We start from the raw sequence: 15,280 nt of genomic DNA, 5'->3' as shown, positions 1-15,280 counted from the left end.
GCTTCCCTTCCTCTCTCTCTGCCTGCCTCTCTGCCTACTTGTGATCTCTCTCTGTCAAATAAATAAATAAAATCTTTAAAAAAAATAATAAAATCAGGATACTGTGATTTAGATCATAACTTAAGCACCTCACTGTGCTTCACAGAGCTGAACAGCCAATCTGCCCTGCTGGGCCATTAAGGAAAAGGGAGGCCTGGGGACCTTCGGGTTGGGGGGTGGTCTGTCAGTGCTTCTCATCTGGGCGGGAGCCCTCTCCCTCACTGTCTACACCCCTCATTGTGGCATAGGACAAATGGCCTTGCTTCCATCAAGGTCACTGTGGAAGCCTAAGAAACCTGAGGAAAGAATGACAGGTTAGAGCTGACCCCCTTCCTGCAACAAATGAGAGCTGTCCCCTACCTGTGACTGGTGAGAGCCGACCCCTGGGACAGGTGACAGCTGACTCCTGCCTATGACTGGTGAGATCTGTCCCCATCCCTGACAGGTAAGAGCTGACAAGTGAGAGCCATCCCCAACCTCACAGGTGAGAGTGGACTTCCAGCAGCCCTGCTGGAGTCTGAGTCACAGCCAAGACAAGTGTCGGGAGACGACAGTGAGGTGGCCTCTGAGAGTGACATGGTGGGGCTGGTCAGGGTCAAAGTCCTCCCAGTCCAGCCAAAGTGGGGCTTTGCTAAAGTCCAACTGCTGGGCCAGGAAGGCAGGACTCGGGGACACTCCCCCACAGGAAGCCTCTGGGATCTGATAGGGGAGGCACATGTCTTTCCTGAAGTTAGCTGAGCTCTCCTGGCATGCTAGACCCCAGCCTGTCTCCCCACGAGGAGAGGTGACCCCCAGGGGAGAATCCAGCTCACCCCACGCCTGGAGGGGCCTGACATGAGGCAGGGGCTCAGGGAAGCTGCTGACTCACTATGTGCTCCCCACGTGCCCACCAAACCCCAGAGGGCTGCCTGGGTTGGCAACCCCCACCAGGTGCCCCGGGGAGTCAGGAGAGAGCTGGCTGAGGGGGCTGGGGGCTCACCTCCCTCAGGGGTATGATGAGGTGGCAGGCGTCCTCCTCCTTGCTGGCAAAGCAGATGTAGTTGCTGGAGATGAACATCTGGCCAGGGATGTGCAGCTTGTTGAACGGGGTCCACAGGGTACAGCCTGTGTGGCCATCCAGGCGCTCATCCCTGGGCAGCCGGAATGTGGCCCGGTAGCACTCGTTCTTGGCTCGGGCGTCCAGGTCTCTGGGGAAGCACGGCAGGGTAAGAGAGGGAAGGGGAGAGTAGTCAGGGCCAGTGGGCCTGCAAGGGGGCTGCCATGTGGGATCAGGCTCTTTGGGGTCTTCCCGTGAGCAAGTCATGCCCAGGGATCTCAGAGTTCAATGGAACACACTTGGCAGATGGCCAGATACCACAATACACATCTGTAAGACCAGCAGAGATCGGTCAGCAAACAGCACGCCCTGGAGCCCCGAGGGCTCTGGAGGACAGCCAGAAGCTTGACAGGATTTGACAAGTCACCTGCTAGGTGCTGAGGGCAGACGGGGCCCAGGGCCTAGAGGCACCCCACACCTATCCGTGCCTCTGCCCTGAGGCTGCTGCTCCCACCACGGAAGACCTGGCCCCATGGAGACACCCAGATGAGCACCTCCTGAGCTCAAACCTGTGGTACTACGGATGGACACCAAGGCACGCCTGCCCGATGACCTTGAGAGGTGGCCACCTGGCACCCTGCTCTTGGCCCACTTGGTGGCTCTTTCCTTGTAAGCATCTCTCCCCCCAGTGCCACAGGAGCTGCTGGCCGCCTGAGCAGGGCCTGGCGGGCACAGCCTGATGGACACTGCCAAGTCCTAGCCCTTGCTCGTTTCCTTTCTGGAAGGTTCTAAAAGCACCCCGTCACTGGCATAAGGAGAGTGACGTCCTTGGATGGTGCCCTCCTGTAACTATGGGCAACCAGCCCTTTCTGGGCCCTCCCACCCAAGGGGGCTGCGCACCGCTTCAGAGCTGAGATGTTTCTGTGTGGCCGGGTGGGCCGGGGCAGCGCCTTCTCCTCCAAGAAGCCCTCGCTGTCCAGCAGCTGCCGCATGGCCAGGTTGGCCAGCTGCTCCATGAGCTTGAAGGTCTCACCAATGTTGAGGAACATAGAGAAGAAGAGCTCCTGGTCCCGTGTGTCCACACGGATGCTCTCAGGGAAGAGCAGAGTGGCATTCTTCTCCAGCCTCGTGACGTCCACCCACTGCACCACCAGGCTCACTGGACACCAGCAGGGACACAGGCTGGTGGGTCACATGGGCCAGAGAGTGGAACAGCTCCGGCGCCTGAAACCCACCAGGAGAACCGTACCCGAGGGTATCACGGACCGTAGTGGGGCCCCTGCCCCTCCCCCATGCCTGAGCCTGGCTGTGCTGGGACGGGGGTTCCTGCAAGGAGGGCCTGAGCCATAGGGGTCTCCTCTGGACCCCCGGCCAAACTAGCACCCCACCCTGAGAACATCCTGAGGAATATCTGCCCCACAAATGGCTTAAGGGTGACAAAGGGCACAGGAAGGTGAGCCAAAGGGGACCCTGCCCCGTGAGGAGGTGCCAGGTAGGAGGAGGGCAGGGGAAGGGTGTACGACAGGTGTGTGCACAGTGGGGCAAGGCCTCGCTGTGCTGGGAAGCGCTGAAGCCCTGGGAGCTCTTTCTGGGGGTGGTGTGGCTGCCCTGGGGACTGTGCCTTATACCCCGAGGCCAGGGCTTCCCCCAGCAAGGCCCTTCCACCACGTTCTGCCGCTCGGGGATGGCAGCGGACCTAGAATGTTCTGACTTCAAGGAGAGCAGAGAGCCCCTGACCCGTCATTCTGGGAAGAACCCATTGGTAGGTGCAGGTGGGCCAGGTGCCTGCCTGCCTCAGATCGGGGCCTCCTTGCTGTGAACTATGGAAGTGCACTGAGTTTCGGGGAGACCCTCTGGGGAGGAGGGTGGTGTGTGGGTACAGAATATCAGGGGGCCATGGCGGGGGAAAGCCAGTCAGGAGCTCCGGCGGGTGGGAGAGGCGGGGACAGCTGGGGGGCAGGGTTCTGGGGGCCACTCACCTTCCTTCCCCAGCAGGAATGAGTAGAAGCACAGGTGGTTGACGCTCAGGTAGAGCCAGCCCTGCCGGGGCACACGGCCCTTCCAGTAGCTGCAGGAATAGTAGTTGACCAGCTTCTCCCCTTCGGGCATCCCGAACTGCTTCCGCATCTTCAGCTCAGCCTCCTTGAACTTCCCAGGGTCCTCATCTCCCTGCGGCTGCAGGTTCTTGTTCTCTTCTGCGATGATGCCCTGCAGGGGGAAAGGGGGACTGATTCTGGCAGGCCCTGGCAGTGGGGGAGGCGGGGGGGGGGGCAGGTGCCTCAACCCAGGACTCCTGGACGCTGGCCCCAGGGCCACAGGCTGGCGAGGCTGAGGCACGTGGTGGGACAGATGCCAGGCAGGCTCCCTCAAACCTTGAGCTGATAATCCCTCCAGCATGGCTGACCGGAAGTAGGGACTCTTCAAATAACATTTATTTCTATGTAAACTTTCTGGAAAATTTAATAATGTGGTAAAAAACACCGAGTACAACAGTGTTTTCAGTAAACATGGAACCTCCCTCTTGCCCACTCTAATGGTTCCCTTCCGACATGCGGGCACCAACGTTCCTTTGCGCAGACACATGGTTTTCTCCTTCCCTCTTTCTTTACCCAAATAGCATCCAGTTGCGGCAACGTTCTGTGAAGTGCTTTTCTCATGAAAAGGATGCTCTGTATTTCTTTGACTTTCTCCCCACTCCCTCAATATACCAGGCGCTCCTGCTTCTTGACCCCACCCCCAGACCAGCTGCAGGTCCCTCCCAACTCAGGACATATCCATGCTGTGCTCTGCTGGCATCTTCCCTGGTCTCAGGATGCCCAGAGGTATCACCCTGGGCCACAGAGCCAGCCCAAGACCTCTTGAGGTAAAAGATGTTCTTAGCACCCTTGGCTCAAAACATACCTGCAAATTTTCCAGGAGGATGATTCCTCAGTAAATGAAGGTAATTCAAGGCGAGTGTTTGGGGCCTGGCCTACTGCTCCCACCAGGCCTCATGGTGGCCTCTTGCCCCTCCATCCAGGGGCAGGGCGGATAGCCAGGGGCCTGGGTGAGGGCCAGAGGTTGCAAAGCACCTGCCTTGTTACTAAGGCCCCACCTTTGTCTTCTGCTGCGCTCAGTTCCATCTGCTGGGAGGCTAGGGAAGCAGGTCCACCAGTGGAGTGCGGATGGGCCTTCACCCACACCCTGCTGCATCAGTCACCTTCCTGGGTCTCAGTCAGAAGCTCCCTCTTCCCTTCTCCCCGCAGCTGGGACCCCGAAGCAGGGCGTAGAGGGGCTGACCTCTCCTGCTCTGCCTTTCCCTCTGCGATCTCCTGGGGCTCCTCTTCCCAATGCCTTGCCCTTTAGGAACAGTGTGGCAGGAGGAATGGTCCCTACCAATGGGAATGAGCTGGCCTGGCTCACAAAGCTGGGATTTGGTTTGTTGGCTATCTGAACGGGACTGCAGAAATTACTCGGTTGATTTTAAATGACTGAGTCTATTTCTTTAATAGTTTCAGACATATTCAGCTTTCTTACTGCTTCCTGAATCCCAGTTTCAGTTATATTACATGGTAGGCCAAATAAGAGCTCCCCAGAGATGTCCACAGCCCAAACCCCAGAGCCAGGGCACAGGTTACCTTTTGTGGCAAAAAGAGCTCTGCGGATGTACTAACGTATGTATTCTGACCCAGGGAGAAGGCCCTGGATGATTCAGGTGAGCCCAGTATATCATCACCAGGGTCCTTGTCAAGACACAGGAGGGTCAGAGCCGTGGAGGGAATGAGAGGACAGGAGTGGGGAGAGAGAGGACGTGATCTAGGGTGCCATGCTGCTGGCATGCAGACGAGGGAAGGGGCTCAGAACTGAGGAAGACCGGCAGCCCTGTAAAAGAACTGGTGGGGAAACAGGTCCTGAGCCTCTGGAAGGAGCCCCATCTGCCCACACCTGGCGTTTAGCTGAGACCTGCTGAATTCTGCTGACTTCCAGAACTCCCAGCTAACGGACCTGTGTGGGGCCTGAAGCGTATGGGAACCTGTGTCAAGCAGTAATGGAAATGAATGCATCCTATTGTGAGAAAGTATCCTTGTTGTCTAAACTCTTGGATTTCCTGGCTCGAAGCTGTTCATGGCATTTTTCTCTTTTCTAAAACTCTGCTTTTCTTTTTTTTTTAAACTTTTTTTTTTTTAATTTTATTTATTTATCAGAGAGAGAGAGGGAGAAAGCAAGCACAGGCAGGCAGAGAGGCCGCAGAGGCGGAGGGAGAAGCAGGCTCCCAGCCGAGCAAGGAGCCCGATGTGGGACTCGATCCCAGGACGCTGGGATCATGACCCAAGCCGAAGGCAGCTGCTCAACCAACTGAGCCACCCAGGCGTCCCTAAAACTCTGTTTTTTATAGGTGCTCCTCCTAGTTCCCTCCCAACCTTGCTCGTTTGAGGCTTCCCACTTTGGTCCTGCATCCCATTTGCCACAAGTCTGCTTATGTCTTAGGTCATTCCCTGGACCTGTTATCTTTCTGCACCGTTCTCTCGTTTCCTACGGAGTTAACTTCTGCCCTTTACTAATTCCTTCAGATTTCCTCATTCTGGGCTTAGACACGCTAACTTACTGAATTTGCTGAGCTTGGGTCATGAAATTCCACCCTCTCTTCTCCTCCCAAGATTTAAGCCTTCGAATGTCCCGCTGTGTCCTCCTTTTGCTGCAGCCTACAAATTTGGAGATGCCATGGCATTCTGAGGATCATTCAGTTCTAAATGTTTTCTTTTCTTTTTTTTTTTTTTTAAAGATTTTATTTATTTGACAGACAGAGATCACAAGTAGGCAGAGAGGCAAGCAGAGAGAGAGGAGGAAGCAGGCTTCCGGCTGAGCAGAGAGCCCGATGCGAGGCTCGATCCCAGGACCCCGAGATCATGACCTGAGCCAAAGGCAGAGGCTTAACCCACTGAGCCACCCAGGCACCCTTCTAAATGTTTTCTAACACGCATTTCTTCTTTAAGCCATGCGTCATGGAGAAATTTTTTTTTTCATTCTGTTGGTGACTTTGTTTGGGTCTGGTGTGCAAGAAGCATACAATAATGTTGCTTTATTATTATTATTATTATTATTATTATTGCCCAGCTTGCTCACTGGGAGAAGGGAGACTTGCCTCTGCTCTCCTTGCCTTTTCTCGTGGAGCTACAAAGGTGATGTGGGTCCTGCTTGGAGCCTCAAAATGCACAAGGAAGAGCCAAGGAGCTCGTGCCGTCTGCCTGCGTCTAGAAGGTTCTGGAATAATGAAGTCATGGAGACCTTCCCAAAGCAACCCTGCACGGCTAAACTTGGACCCAGTAAGAGCCCTCCAAGAAACCTAATCTAAGGCAAAATCACAGGACAGAAAGACGACAACGCACAGGCCCGTGTGCTCAGGTAGAGGCTCGTTACCACATGAATGAGCCCCTGAAGAGAAGCTGAAGCATCCCTGTGGGTTTTGACACACAGCTCCAGTTTTTACTACTGTAACACACCCCACGCAGTGTACCGCATGTGACTGAACTGGATGAGCTAGGTGCAGGACTCGGTAGGAAGTGCTCGATAAATGCCAGGCCAGCAAGCCACTCGGCTCTGGCTCTGCGGAATGGACTGCGGCCACTTCCCCTCCCCGCCTCAGCCTGGAGGTACTGTTTCTGCTGCCAGCACTGCAGGGAGCATCCTGGGACCCATGTGTCGACCTACACATGTGCCTATGCTGTGGGACCAACACCAGGCAAGCCTCTGAGCTGCATCAGAGGCTCACGCAGTTGTAATTTCCTAAGTGAAATGTACCTCCGGCTAGCCTGGTACTTCTAGCATTTCCCTGTTCTGTGAGCCACGGGACTGACCGTCAGCAATGCATGTCCCCTGCTTGCTCTAAGATCCTCTGCAGAGGACAGAAAGTCTTGGCTAAGTGCAGGCTGGCACCGGGCCGCCCCGAGAGGGGAGGCCCTGCCTGGCAATGAGTTCAATCAAACGCCCCTTCCCGGAGCAGAATGGGAGCACACGGTTGCCTTCGCAGCTATTAAAGGGAAATGAGGGCCACACCACGCTGTCTGATGAGTAAATGAGATGACACAGGCCAACACTGCCCGCCTTGAGCCGGGCATGGGAACCAGAAGTGGAAAAGGTGGACCTTACGTGGATCTTGCCCTTGACAAAGGTGGTGATGTCTTCCTCATTGTCGAAGATGGACAGCGTCTGGAGTAAGTTATTTTCCAGCCATTCCCAGTGCTTGGTGATCTCTCTGCGGGAAGAACCTGGGGGAGGTTTGGTGGAGTAAAGAGGAAAATCATTACACTCACCAGGCCTTAAACACAAGTTCAGTGGCTAACATGGATGACCTAATTTGCTCTACCCAAGAGACTATAATCTTGAGGCTGCTTTCTCTTTTCCTTCCTCCAGCGTTCTGTATGGGTACATGACAGTAGTCATGAATGGTCCCAGTGAACGCGAAAATAACTTGGGCAGAATGGCAGTCATGTGCAAGGTAAGGCCTGCACCTCCCCTAACACCACAAAAGAGTGGCCACTATTCCCCATATGACCTTCCAGAAGCAGTCTGTAGGTCTGTGGGTCTGCTAGGTTGTCACGATTTTCCTTCAGGATAAAGGATTTCCTGTGGTCTCTGGTATGCAGGGGACTAACTAGACACAGACTTGGTGTAAAAAACTGAAGTCCAGGGCGCCTGGGTGGCTCAGTGGGTTAAGCCGCTGCCTTCGGCTCAGGTCATGATCTCAGGGTCCTGGGATCGAGTCCCACATCGGGCTCTCTGCTCAGCAGGGAGCCTGCTTCCTTCTCTCTCTCTCTGCCTGCCTCTCAGTGTACTTGTAATTTCTCTCTGTCAAATAAATAAATAAAATCTTTAAAAAAAAAACAAAAAAAACTGAAGTCCTCCAGACAGTTCCTTCTTGTAGGACTCCAGCCCCTGGCTGGCTAGTCTCCTGCTGAGCATGCTAGAGGCTCTCACCCCATCTCTGAAGCCAGATGCAGCCACCCAGGTCTTTGCCTGCAGCCTCTCCTCACCATCCCTGCTCACATCCCAGCCCTGCTTCTGCCTCTTCCAGGAAGCCTGACCCCGTCAGCTTCTGGCTGGGCCCCTGTGTCTGTCCCGCCTCGGAGGTGGTCCTGTGCTCCTTAGGAAGGGGCCCTGCGGGGCACAGCAAGTCTACTGGTAATGGAAAAACTCAGAGAGGGCAGTTCACCACAATTCCCAAAGGGCGGGGTGGCTGTTTTCTCTGCCCCCACCCCCGGAACTAGGAAAAGGGCCCCCCTGGAGGAGAAGCAAAGGGTGAGGGAAGTCTCTGCCTGGCCTGCCTTCCCCTGCCTCTCTGGGGTTTTGCTTGTGCCTGGCAGGGGCCTTTGCACTCAAGAGCTGTTTTCTGAAGAAGTGAACACAAGAAGAAGGGGGAGGGCCCTGCCTCCTCCCAGCTGACCCGGGGTGGGACAATCTATGGACTGAGAGTGCCAAGAAGGCCCAGCTGATCCCCTGTGACATATGTCACATGGAGGGAGCCAGAGCAAAGACACAAGATCAACACAGCTGTGGATCACAGACATTTTTGCTAGGCTGCCTGATTCTCAGGTAGCCCTTCCTTCCCTACCTGGCAACACTTCCACCTGCTGGAGACTCCTGAGCCCACCCTGGCCAGGTCGAGTTGGTCCCCACCATCTCCTCTGTCCAGGGCACTTGTTTATTGCTCTGGCACATATCACAGCCCAGCTGTGTTGGTGAGGGGTAATTGTTTCTTTACCTTTACCCAAGGCGCTCACTACTCTATAACCATTCTGAATTAGGGCCCTCCCCCTCCCCTGTGGGCCAGCGTGAGGCTGCCTCTGTGAAGGCGATTAAAACCCAGGATCAGGCACCTGGGTGGCTCAGTGGGTTAAGCCACTGCCTTCGGCTCAGGTCATGATCTCAGGGTCCTGGGATAGAGTCCCACATCGGGCTCTCGGCTCAGCAGGGAGCCTGCTTCCTCCTCTCTTTCTCTGCCTGCCTCTATGCCTACTTGTGATCTCTCTCTGTCAAATAAATAAATAAAACCTTTAAAACCCAGGATCATATGACTTACAGCGAGCCACAACACACAATCAACGGGACCCTGGCAAGCCCCTTCAATCATCCATAAATGACCTTTCCCCCCATTTTTCTTTGGGCTTCTCATGTGGCCTCTTTTCCCTGGTGTACAAAGGCCAAAGTCCAGCTGCTGGGAGAAGGGGTTTCCCTCTTCTTCTGCCAAGATCCCACGTTTGAATTAGGAAGTTAAATCTGCAAGCAATGCAACTCAAGCGTGTCATTCTCTTTTACACTCACGTTCCTGGCAACCTCAAACAGAAGAAATCTTGTCCACACTACTCGTGTGGATCTGTGTGCATTTAAAAGAATTGTTAGTTAGCAGCAACTCAGTCTTCATTTAGCACTAACTGAACACAAACTATGCCATCTCTATGTGTTAGATTCAAAGACTATAAAGAATGTAACTGCTAATTATTATAAAGTCCTATTTTGGCTTTCAGACCTTTTCGTGATGTCTCTTGTTTATTTCTTAGAGAATCTTGGAGACAGGGTCATTATTTTCATTTCACAGGGAGAAACTGAGGCACAGAGAGGTTAAGTAAGTGGCCCAGTGTCACAGAGCTGGGAAGTAAGCAAAGCACGATCCTAACCGAGGCTGCCTAAAGAGAGCTGTGAGTGGAGTGGGAGAGCCCGTGAGCCTGCAGTGTATGAGATGCTGGTAAAGACACGGTGAGTCCAGGGGAGCAAGAAGAAAAGATGGATGTTTGGGTCTGGGGAATCTGGTTTTCCATATGAGCTGACACCTGGGCGGGGTCTCAACAGAGTGGTAGGTAGGTGGATGTGGGGGGGCACCAGGCACAGGGACCAGGACAGGTGTGGCTGGGAACTTCAGGTCCCGTGAGTGTCTGTCTGCAGGCTCACACCTGGCTACAGGCTGAGGGGAGGACAGGAATGGAGGCGGGCTGATCCCGAAAGGTCTTCAGGGGCAGGCTAAGGAGTCGGGATTCACTGGGCAGGTGTAGGCATGACCAAACCTGGTTTGGCAGAGCTGGAGGGGAGGGGCGTGCCCAGTAGAGGTCAGGGCAGGGCTGGGAGGCCTGATAGAAGCCGCAGCAGCTGGGAGCGTGTGGCCTGAGGCTAAGGACTAAGGCTCTCCAGCGTGGCCTCCCACCTCCCTCACTGCCTCCAGATCTGTTCCCTGAGAAAGAACATCAGGGAGACAGAGGAAAATCTCAAGGGCCCATTTTAGACTCACGTCTCTCGCTCTAGCCCAGGCACACACCAATCTCCCTGGGCCCCACCCCCTGGAAACCCCTCTCTCCTGCAGGCTCTGGAACCAGGAGTACCGGGGTCCTGCCATGCCCCACTTGGCTGTGGGCAAACCCAGACTTGGATTCATACACAGGGGAAAGGGCACCTCCATTCAGACCCACCCACAACCATGGAGGAGGCTGACTTCCAAAGCCAGGATCCCAGCTTTGGATGCTCTTGTCACCTTTCTCAGGCCTCCTAACCCCCTCAGGGCCACTGCTTCCTCATCTTCAAAATAGAATCCCCCCCTCCGCCAAAGTTCCACCTTCTGGAGTTCTTGAGAGATTTGCTAAGTGCCTGGCCTGCAGGAAGTGCTATCTGAGTGTATCCGTGAATGTGTCCAAGTGACCTCAGCAAGGCCAGTACAGGCTGACAGGGACCTCTTCCCAGACCCTGGGAGGGTGGTGTGTGTCTCTGCCCGGGAGGACAGCCACCGCTGTCATTATTGGCAGCAGCTGCATTCCATCACGTCTCCTGGAACATGGAACAGGCCGGGACGGATCCCAGGGGAGCTGTGGGGAGGGCTATGCTCCTGAAAACCTGGGGTCACACAACGTCTCCATCAACCGATTAGTCCATGACTGTGTTTCAGGCAGCCTTCTCTTTAAAGGCACCTTATTTCATATATATTAATTCCCTCCCATCACACTTGAGGCCAGCGGCACCAGCTGTAACTCAGGCCTGAACGGAGCCCCCAAATACACGTCCTCTCTCCATGGGGCCCATTACCACGTTTGTGCTGAGGGACACAACTGGTACCTTGGCACCCCACTTGGGGCCACTGGCAACAGCAAAACCACCCACAAAACCTATAAAATGCCCAAAGTATGGCCCAAAGACCGCAGAAAGGACCCCTGTTTTATCATCTGACAACTGCTAGAAGGCAGAAGGATGTATTGTCCCCCTTGGGCTGGGAACCCGAGTGTCGGGCGACTCAAGATGCTCATTGCACATCTCCATGACTGTCCACAGGGTGCCCATCACCATCTGAGCTGCCTTCCTAAGCAGGATGCCGGCCTGGCCATGTGGGCTGAAGGAAAGGCAGCACTGGGTTCTCCAGAGGCAACAGCCAGCCCAGGAATGCAGGCTGTGTCCCCTTCCTCCCGGGGTCCCCCTACTCGTCCACAGCAGGCCCTGCCCAGCACCTACCACACGCCACTGTCCAGTAGACCTGCGAGTCCTGGGTCTGGTGCAGGATTCGGTAAGGGGCCACGCGGGCACTGGAGTCCAACACCACGTCCAGGGTGCCCACAAGAAGACCTGGGGGCAGAGCAGAGAGAAGAGGGTGAGGGAGGGCCACGCTCACAGCTGAGCCCTGGAGGCTGCCCAAAATGGTGGCACCGCCCTCGATGCCCCAGCCCAGACGGAGACACAGCTGGCACCCCCCCCCCCACCCACCAAAAGACTTCTTTTTCCTCTAAGGCCTATGGAAAAATCCCCTCCCACTTCTTCCTGGCAGCTTCTGCTCACTCCCCGGACTCACAAACACTTGGAGGCAGGGGCTGAGGCAGGTTTTAGGGGGCCTTCTTTATAAGCTTAAACCATTCTGGAAGGCCCTTTTTAGGAAAAATTAGGTTGTTCTTTAATTTTTAAATTTATTTTAAATATTTTTTTCAAATTTTAAAAATTCTCAAAGATCAGAAAGTACAACTGTCGCAAATTAAAGACAAAAACAACACCACGGATATCACAAAATCCAGATAAAGAGTACAGTGTGTTTTATTAACTTCCAGACACATCTCTTAAGGTACATTTCCCTGACATTTTTGGCCAAAAATTTCCATTATCAATAACAGGAAGATAATGTAGTTTTTTCTCCACCAAGTAATCACAAATTTTTATTCTGGGAAGTGTTAAGGAAGTTCCTTGTGGCTTCAAAAATCATGACTGAAGAGGACACAGCAATTTTTAAAACTGTCCAATTTGGGAAAACACTTATCCAGTGTTTTCCACCTCTGAAGCATGTTAGGGCATTTCAGATTTTCCTTCTCCTCACGTACAGCCTTTGTCAATGACACGATCTCCCCAACAAATCAGAGGTGTCTGCCTTTTACCGCTGTGTTTGATTCTCTCCTCTTTGTTAAGTGAATTATCAAGCTCTCTGAAAATGTGTTCACTGTTCCTATTTGGAATTTATGTTTTCCTCTTTGATGAAGTGCTGCTTTTGGTATGCTCTGGAAATAGTCTGTTACCATTTTCCTGTTGATGTCAGAATAATTTTTACTGATTGCATTAATTTGAATATAACACTTTCATTTCATATTCCATTTTTAATTATTTTTCCCCTCCCCAGCCTTGAACAAAAAAATTTACTGATTACAAAAGAAGGTACCCATCGCATACACCCAAGTTAGGAGCCTGTAATCTTGCCTATTTTACTAAAATGTTCTAAAATGTCTCTCTACATAGTTGTTAAAGTGGCATATATTCAAGCTTTACCAGTGTGTGGAATAAACTTTTTTCATGGCTCCTGTTGGGGTTTCTCTTCTGGTCTTGGAAACTTTATTTCAATGCTTATTCTGTTGGCATATCCATGTTTTGAGACCTGAAAGCTTTTTTGTGGGCAGACCATCTCATCATACTCAGACTCTTCCTCCTTCTTCTCCCCCACCCTTTTTTTTTTTTTTTTTAAAGATTTTATTTATTTATTTGACAGAGAGAGAGAGAGCACAAGCAGGGGAAGCAGCAGGCAGAGGGAGAAGCAGGCTCCCCACTGCGCAAGGAGCCTGATGTGAAGCTCTATCCCAGGACCCCAGGATCACAACTGGAGCCAAAGGCAGACGCTTAGCTGACTGAGCCACCCAGGCCCCTCTTAACACTCAGATTCTTCACTGAAGGATCCAGGCTCGCATCTGTTTTTCAAAGCCATCCTGAACAAAACCATATCCCTAACTGTTCCTTCCTTGGGGAAGATGGGGTTCAGGAGGCCATGATGCCTATGATGGCACAGGGAAGGCCAGGCAGAGGCCTGGGCAGGACTCACCAAACCTAACTGGAATGGGAAGTTGAAGGAGTGGTTCCTGGGGTGGGGTAGGGGAGGCCTGGCCTCCATCCTGGCAGACAGAGAGAGATGCGTGAGGTGGGAAGGGCCTTTTGTGCACAGAGGGTCCCAGCCACCCTCTGAGATGATCCTCAGAAGCACAGAAAACCGAACAAGCCGGTGGGAGCACACTGACCAGACTGGACATACTGGTACGCTGGTGCAACGAAACAAAAGGTTCTGGGCACTATGCCTCGTCTTCCTGCCCTGGCTTGCAGTAGCTTCTGAGGCTGACCACTGTTCAGACTGTCCAGAGGGGCTGCTGTCTCACCTCCGCTGAGCAGCGAGTCCAGGATGCAGGTCTAGCCCTGGCTCTTGGGATTGCTGAGGCTGTGGGGAGGCAGCCCCAGGCAGTGAAGGGAACAGTTTTTTTTAGGAAAGGGGCTGTGTCTTCCACATTAGGAGGTGTGGCTCCAGAGAGGGTGGCAGAGGACGTCCACGGGAAACTTCTGCCTGCATCTGGCAGGACTGTCTTCACTGCTAATGTTTCAAATCAGGATGTTTCACAGAAATTGCTGTTGGTAACTTATAAGATGCGCCTGCAGTTTTGCACGGCCACAGTGGGCCACTGACTGGTCTGGCCCCCAGTCTGCCCCAGCTCAGTGCTGGGCGGTGGGGTAGGGGGGTGGGTGCAGCCACAACGGGCTTGGAGCAGGAGGGACCTCAGACCACACCTGCAGATGGCACGCCCCATGGGCCTTCCCTGGATCCCAGGTGTCACACGACTTCATGAGGTGCCTGTCCACTGTTACCGGTACTGCCCAGGTGGACAAAAGGGCACCCTGGCTGGCTCACCAGAACAGCCGACTCTGGTAATTAGGCACGGCCTGCATCTGCCGCTCCAGGTCACCAAGAAGCAGGAAAAGTGGCCGAGGAGAGATCGACTGGAAGGATGGAGGCTGAGGCCAGCAGCAGCTCGGGGGACCTCTGATCTCGCTCAGAGGGCAATTTTGGGGGGAAGGAAAGAGGCAAAAGAGAATGTGTGCTTCTGTCACTTGGCCGCTCAGAGGCACTTGGGGAAACAGAGGCAGAGGACGAAGCCCGAGGAGGCGTCGCCGCCTTTCAGCTGTGAATCCCACTCCAGGAGGCTGCACGCGCCTGGGCTAAGCCCCGGGGAGCTCACGGGCGCCGCGTCCGGGCAGAGGCCGCTGCCAGCCTTCCCCTGGGCGCCCTGGGTCGGCCGAAGTCACCCACCCCCTCCCAACGACGGCACCTTCGCCTTCCCGGGGTCCTAGGCCCGCGCCCCCGGCGCGCCCCCGCCCCCGCCTCCTGGCCGCGGCCCCGTCCCACCCCACTGCCTCGCAGACACCCCCTCGGCCCTCCCCAGCTGCGCCCCGCGCCCGTCCCGGCCCCACGCCAACGCCGGCGCGCCCTCCCCGCCCGGTCCGCCGCCACAGGCCCGACCGCCGCGCGCCCCTCACCCGTGAGGCCGCCACCCTTGCCGTGGCCGCGGCGCCGCTGCAGCACGAAGAAGGGGTTGGCCCGCTCCGTCACCCACAGAGCGTTGGCTACCAGCACTTCCTCCGGGCCCAGCCACATCGTGGGGCCGCTCGAACCGGGCCGAGGCCGGCCAGGCGGAAGCGCCGCCGCCACCGCCGCCGCCGCCGCCGCCGCCGCCGCGGGAGCCGAGCAGGCGGGGCGGGGCGGGCGCGCCGAGCGGGCGACGCCCCCTGGCGGACGCGCGGATCAACACACGCAGGTTCCGGGCCCGCCGGGCGCGCGCACCTCCCGGGGCCCCGCCCGCCCTAACCTCCCAACCCCCCCGCTCCCGCCCCTTCGTACCCCTCGCCCCGCCCCCGGCCTCCAGTCCCTGGCTGGCGTGGCCCGGCGGTGTCCACCGCCCTCTCGCCCAG

The 15,280-nt window shown here is 55.2% G+C and overlaps 1 protein-coding gene across 4 annotated transcripts in view; it reads right to left on the bottom strand.

Moving 5' to 3' along the window:
* Positions 1 to 15,067, bottom strand: part of TBC1D9B (TBC1 domain family member 9B) — a 39,928-nt gene extending 24,861 nt beyond the window's left edge. For 2 of the 4 annotated variants that reach the window (XM_032335284.1, XM_032335285.1), the window contains exons 1-7: positions 14,849 to 15,067; positions 14,223 to 14,354; positions 11,537 to 11,647; positions 7,202 to 7,320; positions 3,055 to 3,283; positions 1,976 to 2,234; positions 1,019 to 1,226 (exon numbers count right to left, since the gene is read on the bottom strand). In XM_032335284.1, coding sequence (XP_032191175.1) covers positions 1,019 to 1,226; positions 1,976 to 2,234; positions 3,055 to 3,283; positions 7,202 to 7,320; positions 11,537 to 11,647; positions 14,223 to 14,354; positions 14,849 to 14,966 — 1,176 coding nt within the window. In that variant the 5' untranslated portion in view covers positions 14,967 to 15,067. The remainder of the gene's footprint in view (positions 1 to 1,018; positions 1,227 to 1,975; positions 2,235 to 3,054; positions 3,284 to 7,201; positions 7,321 to 11,536; positions 11,648 to 14,222; positions 14,355 to 14,848) is intronic. The other 2 variants (XM_032335286.1, XM_032335287.1) reach the window with 1 other exon arrangement.
* Between the last annotated feature and the right edge of the window lie 213 nt (positions 15,068 to 15,280).

This window comes from Mustela erminea, chromosome 3 (assembly GCF_009829155.1).
Source record: "Mustela erminea isolate mMusErm1 chromosome 3, mMusErm1.Pri, whole genome shotgun sequence".
Lineage (NCBI taxonomy): Eukaryota > Metazoa > Chordata > Mammalia > Carnivora > Mustelidae > Mustela > Mustela erminea.
Note: the sequence above shows the minus strand (reverse complement) of the source record. Positions and strands in the feature narration are given on the sequence as shown.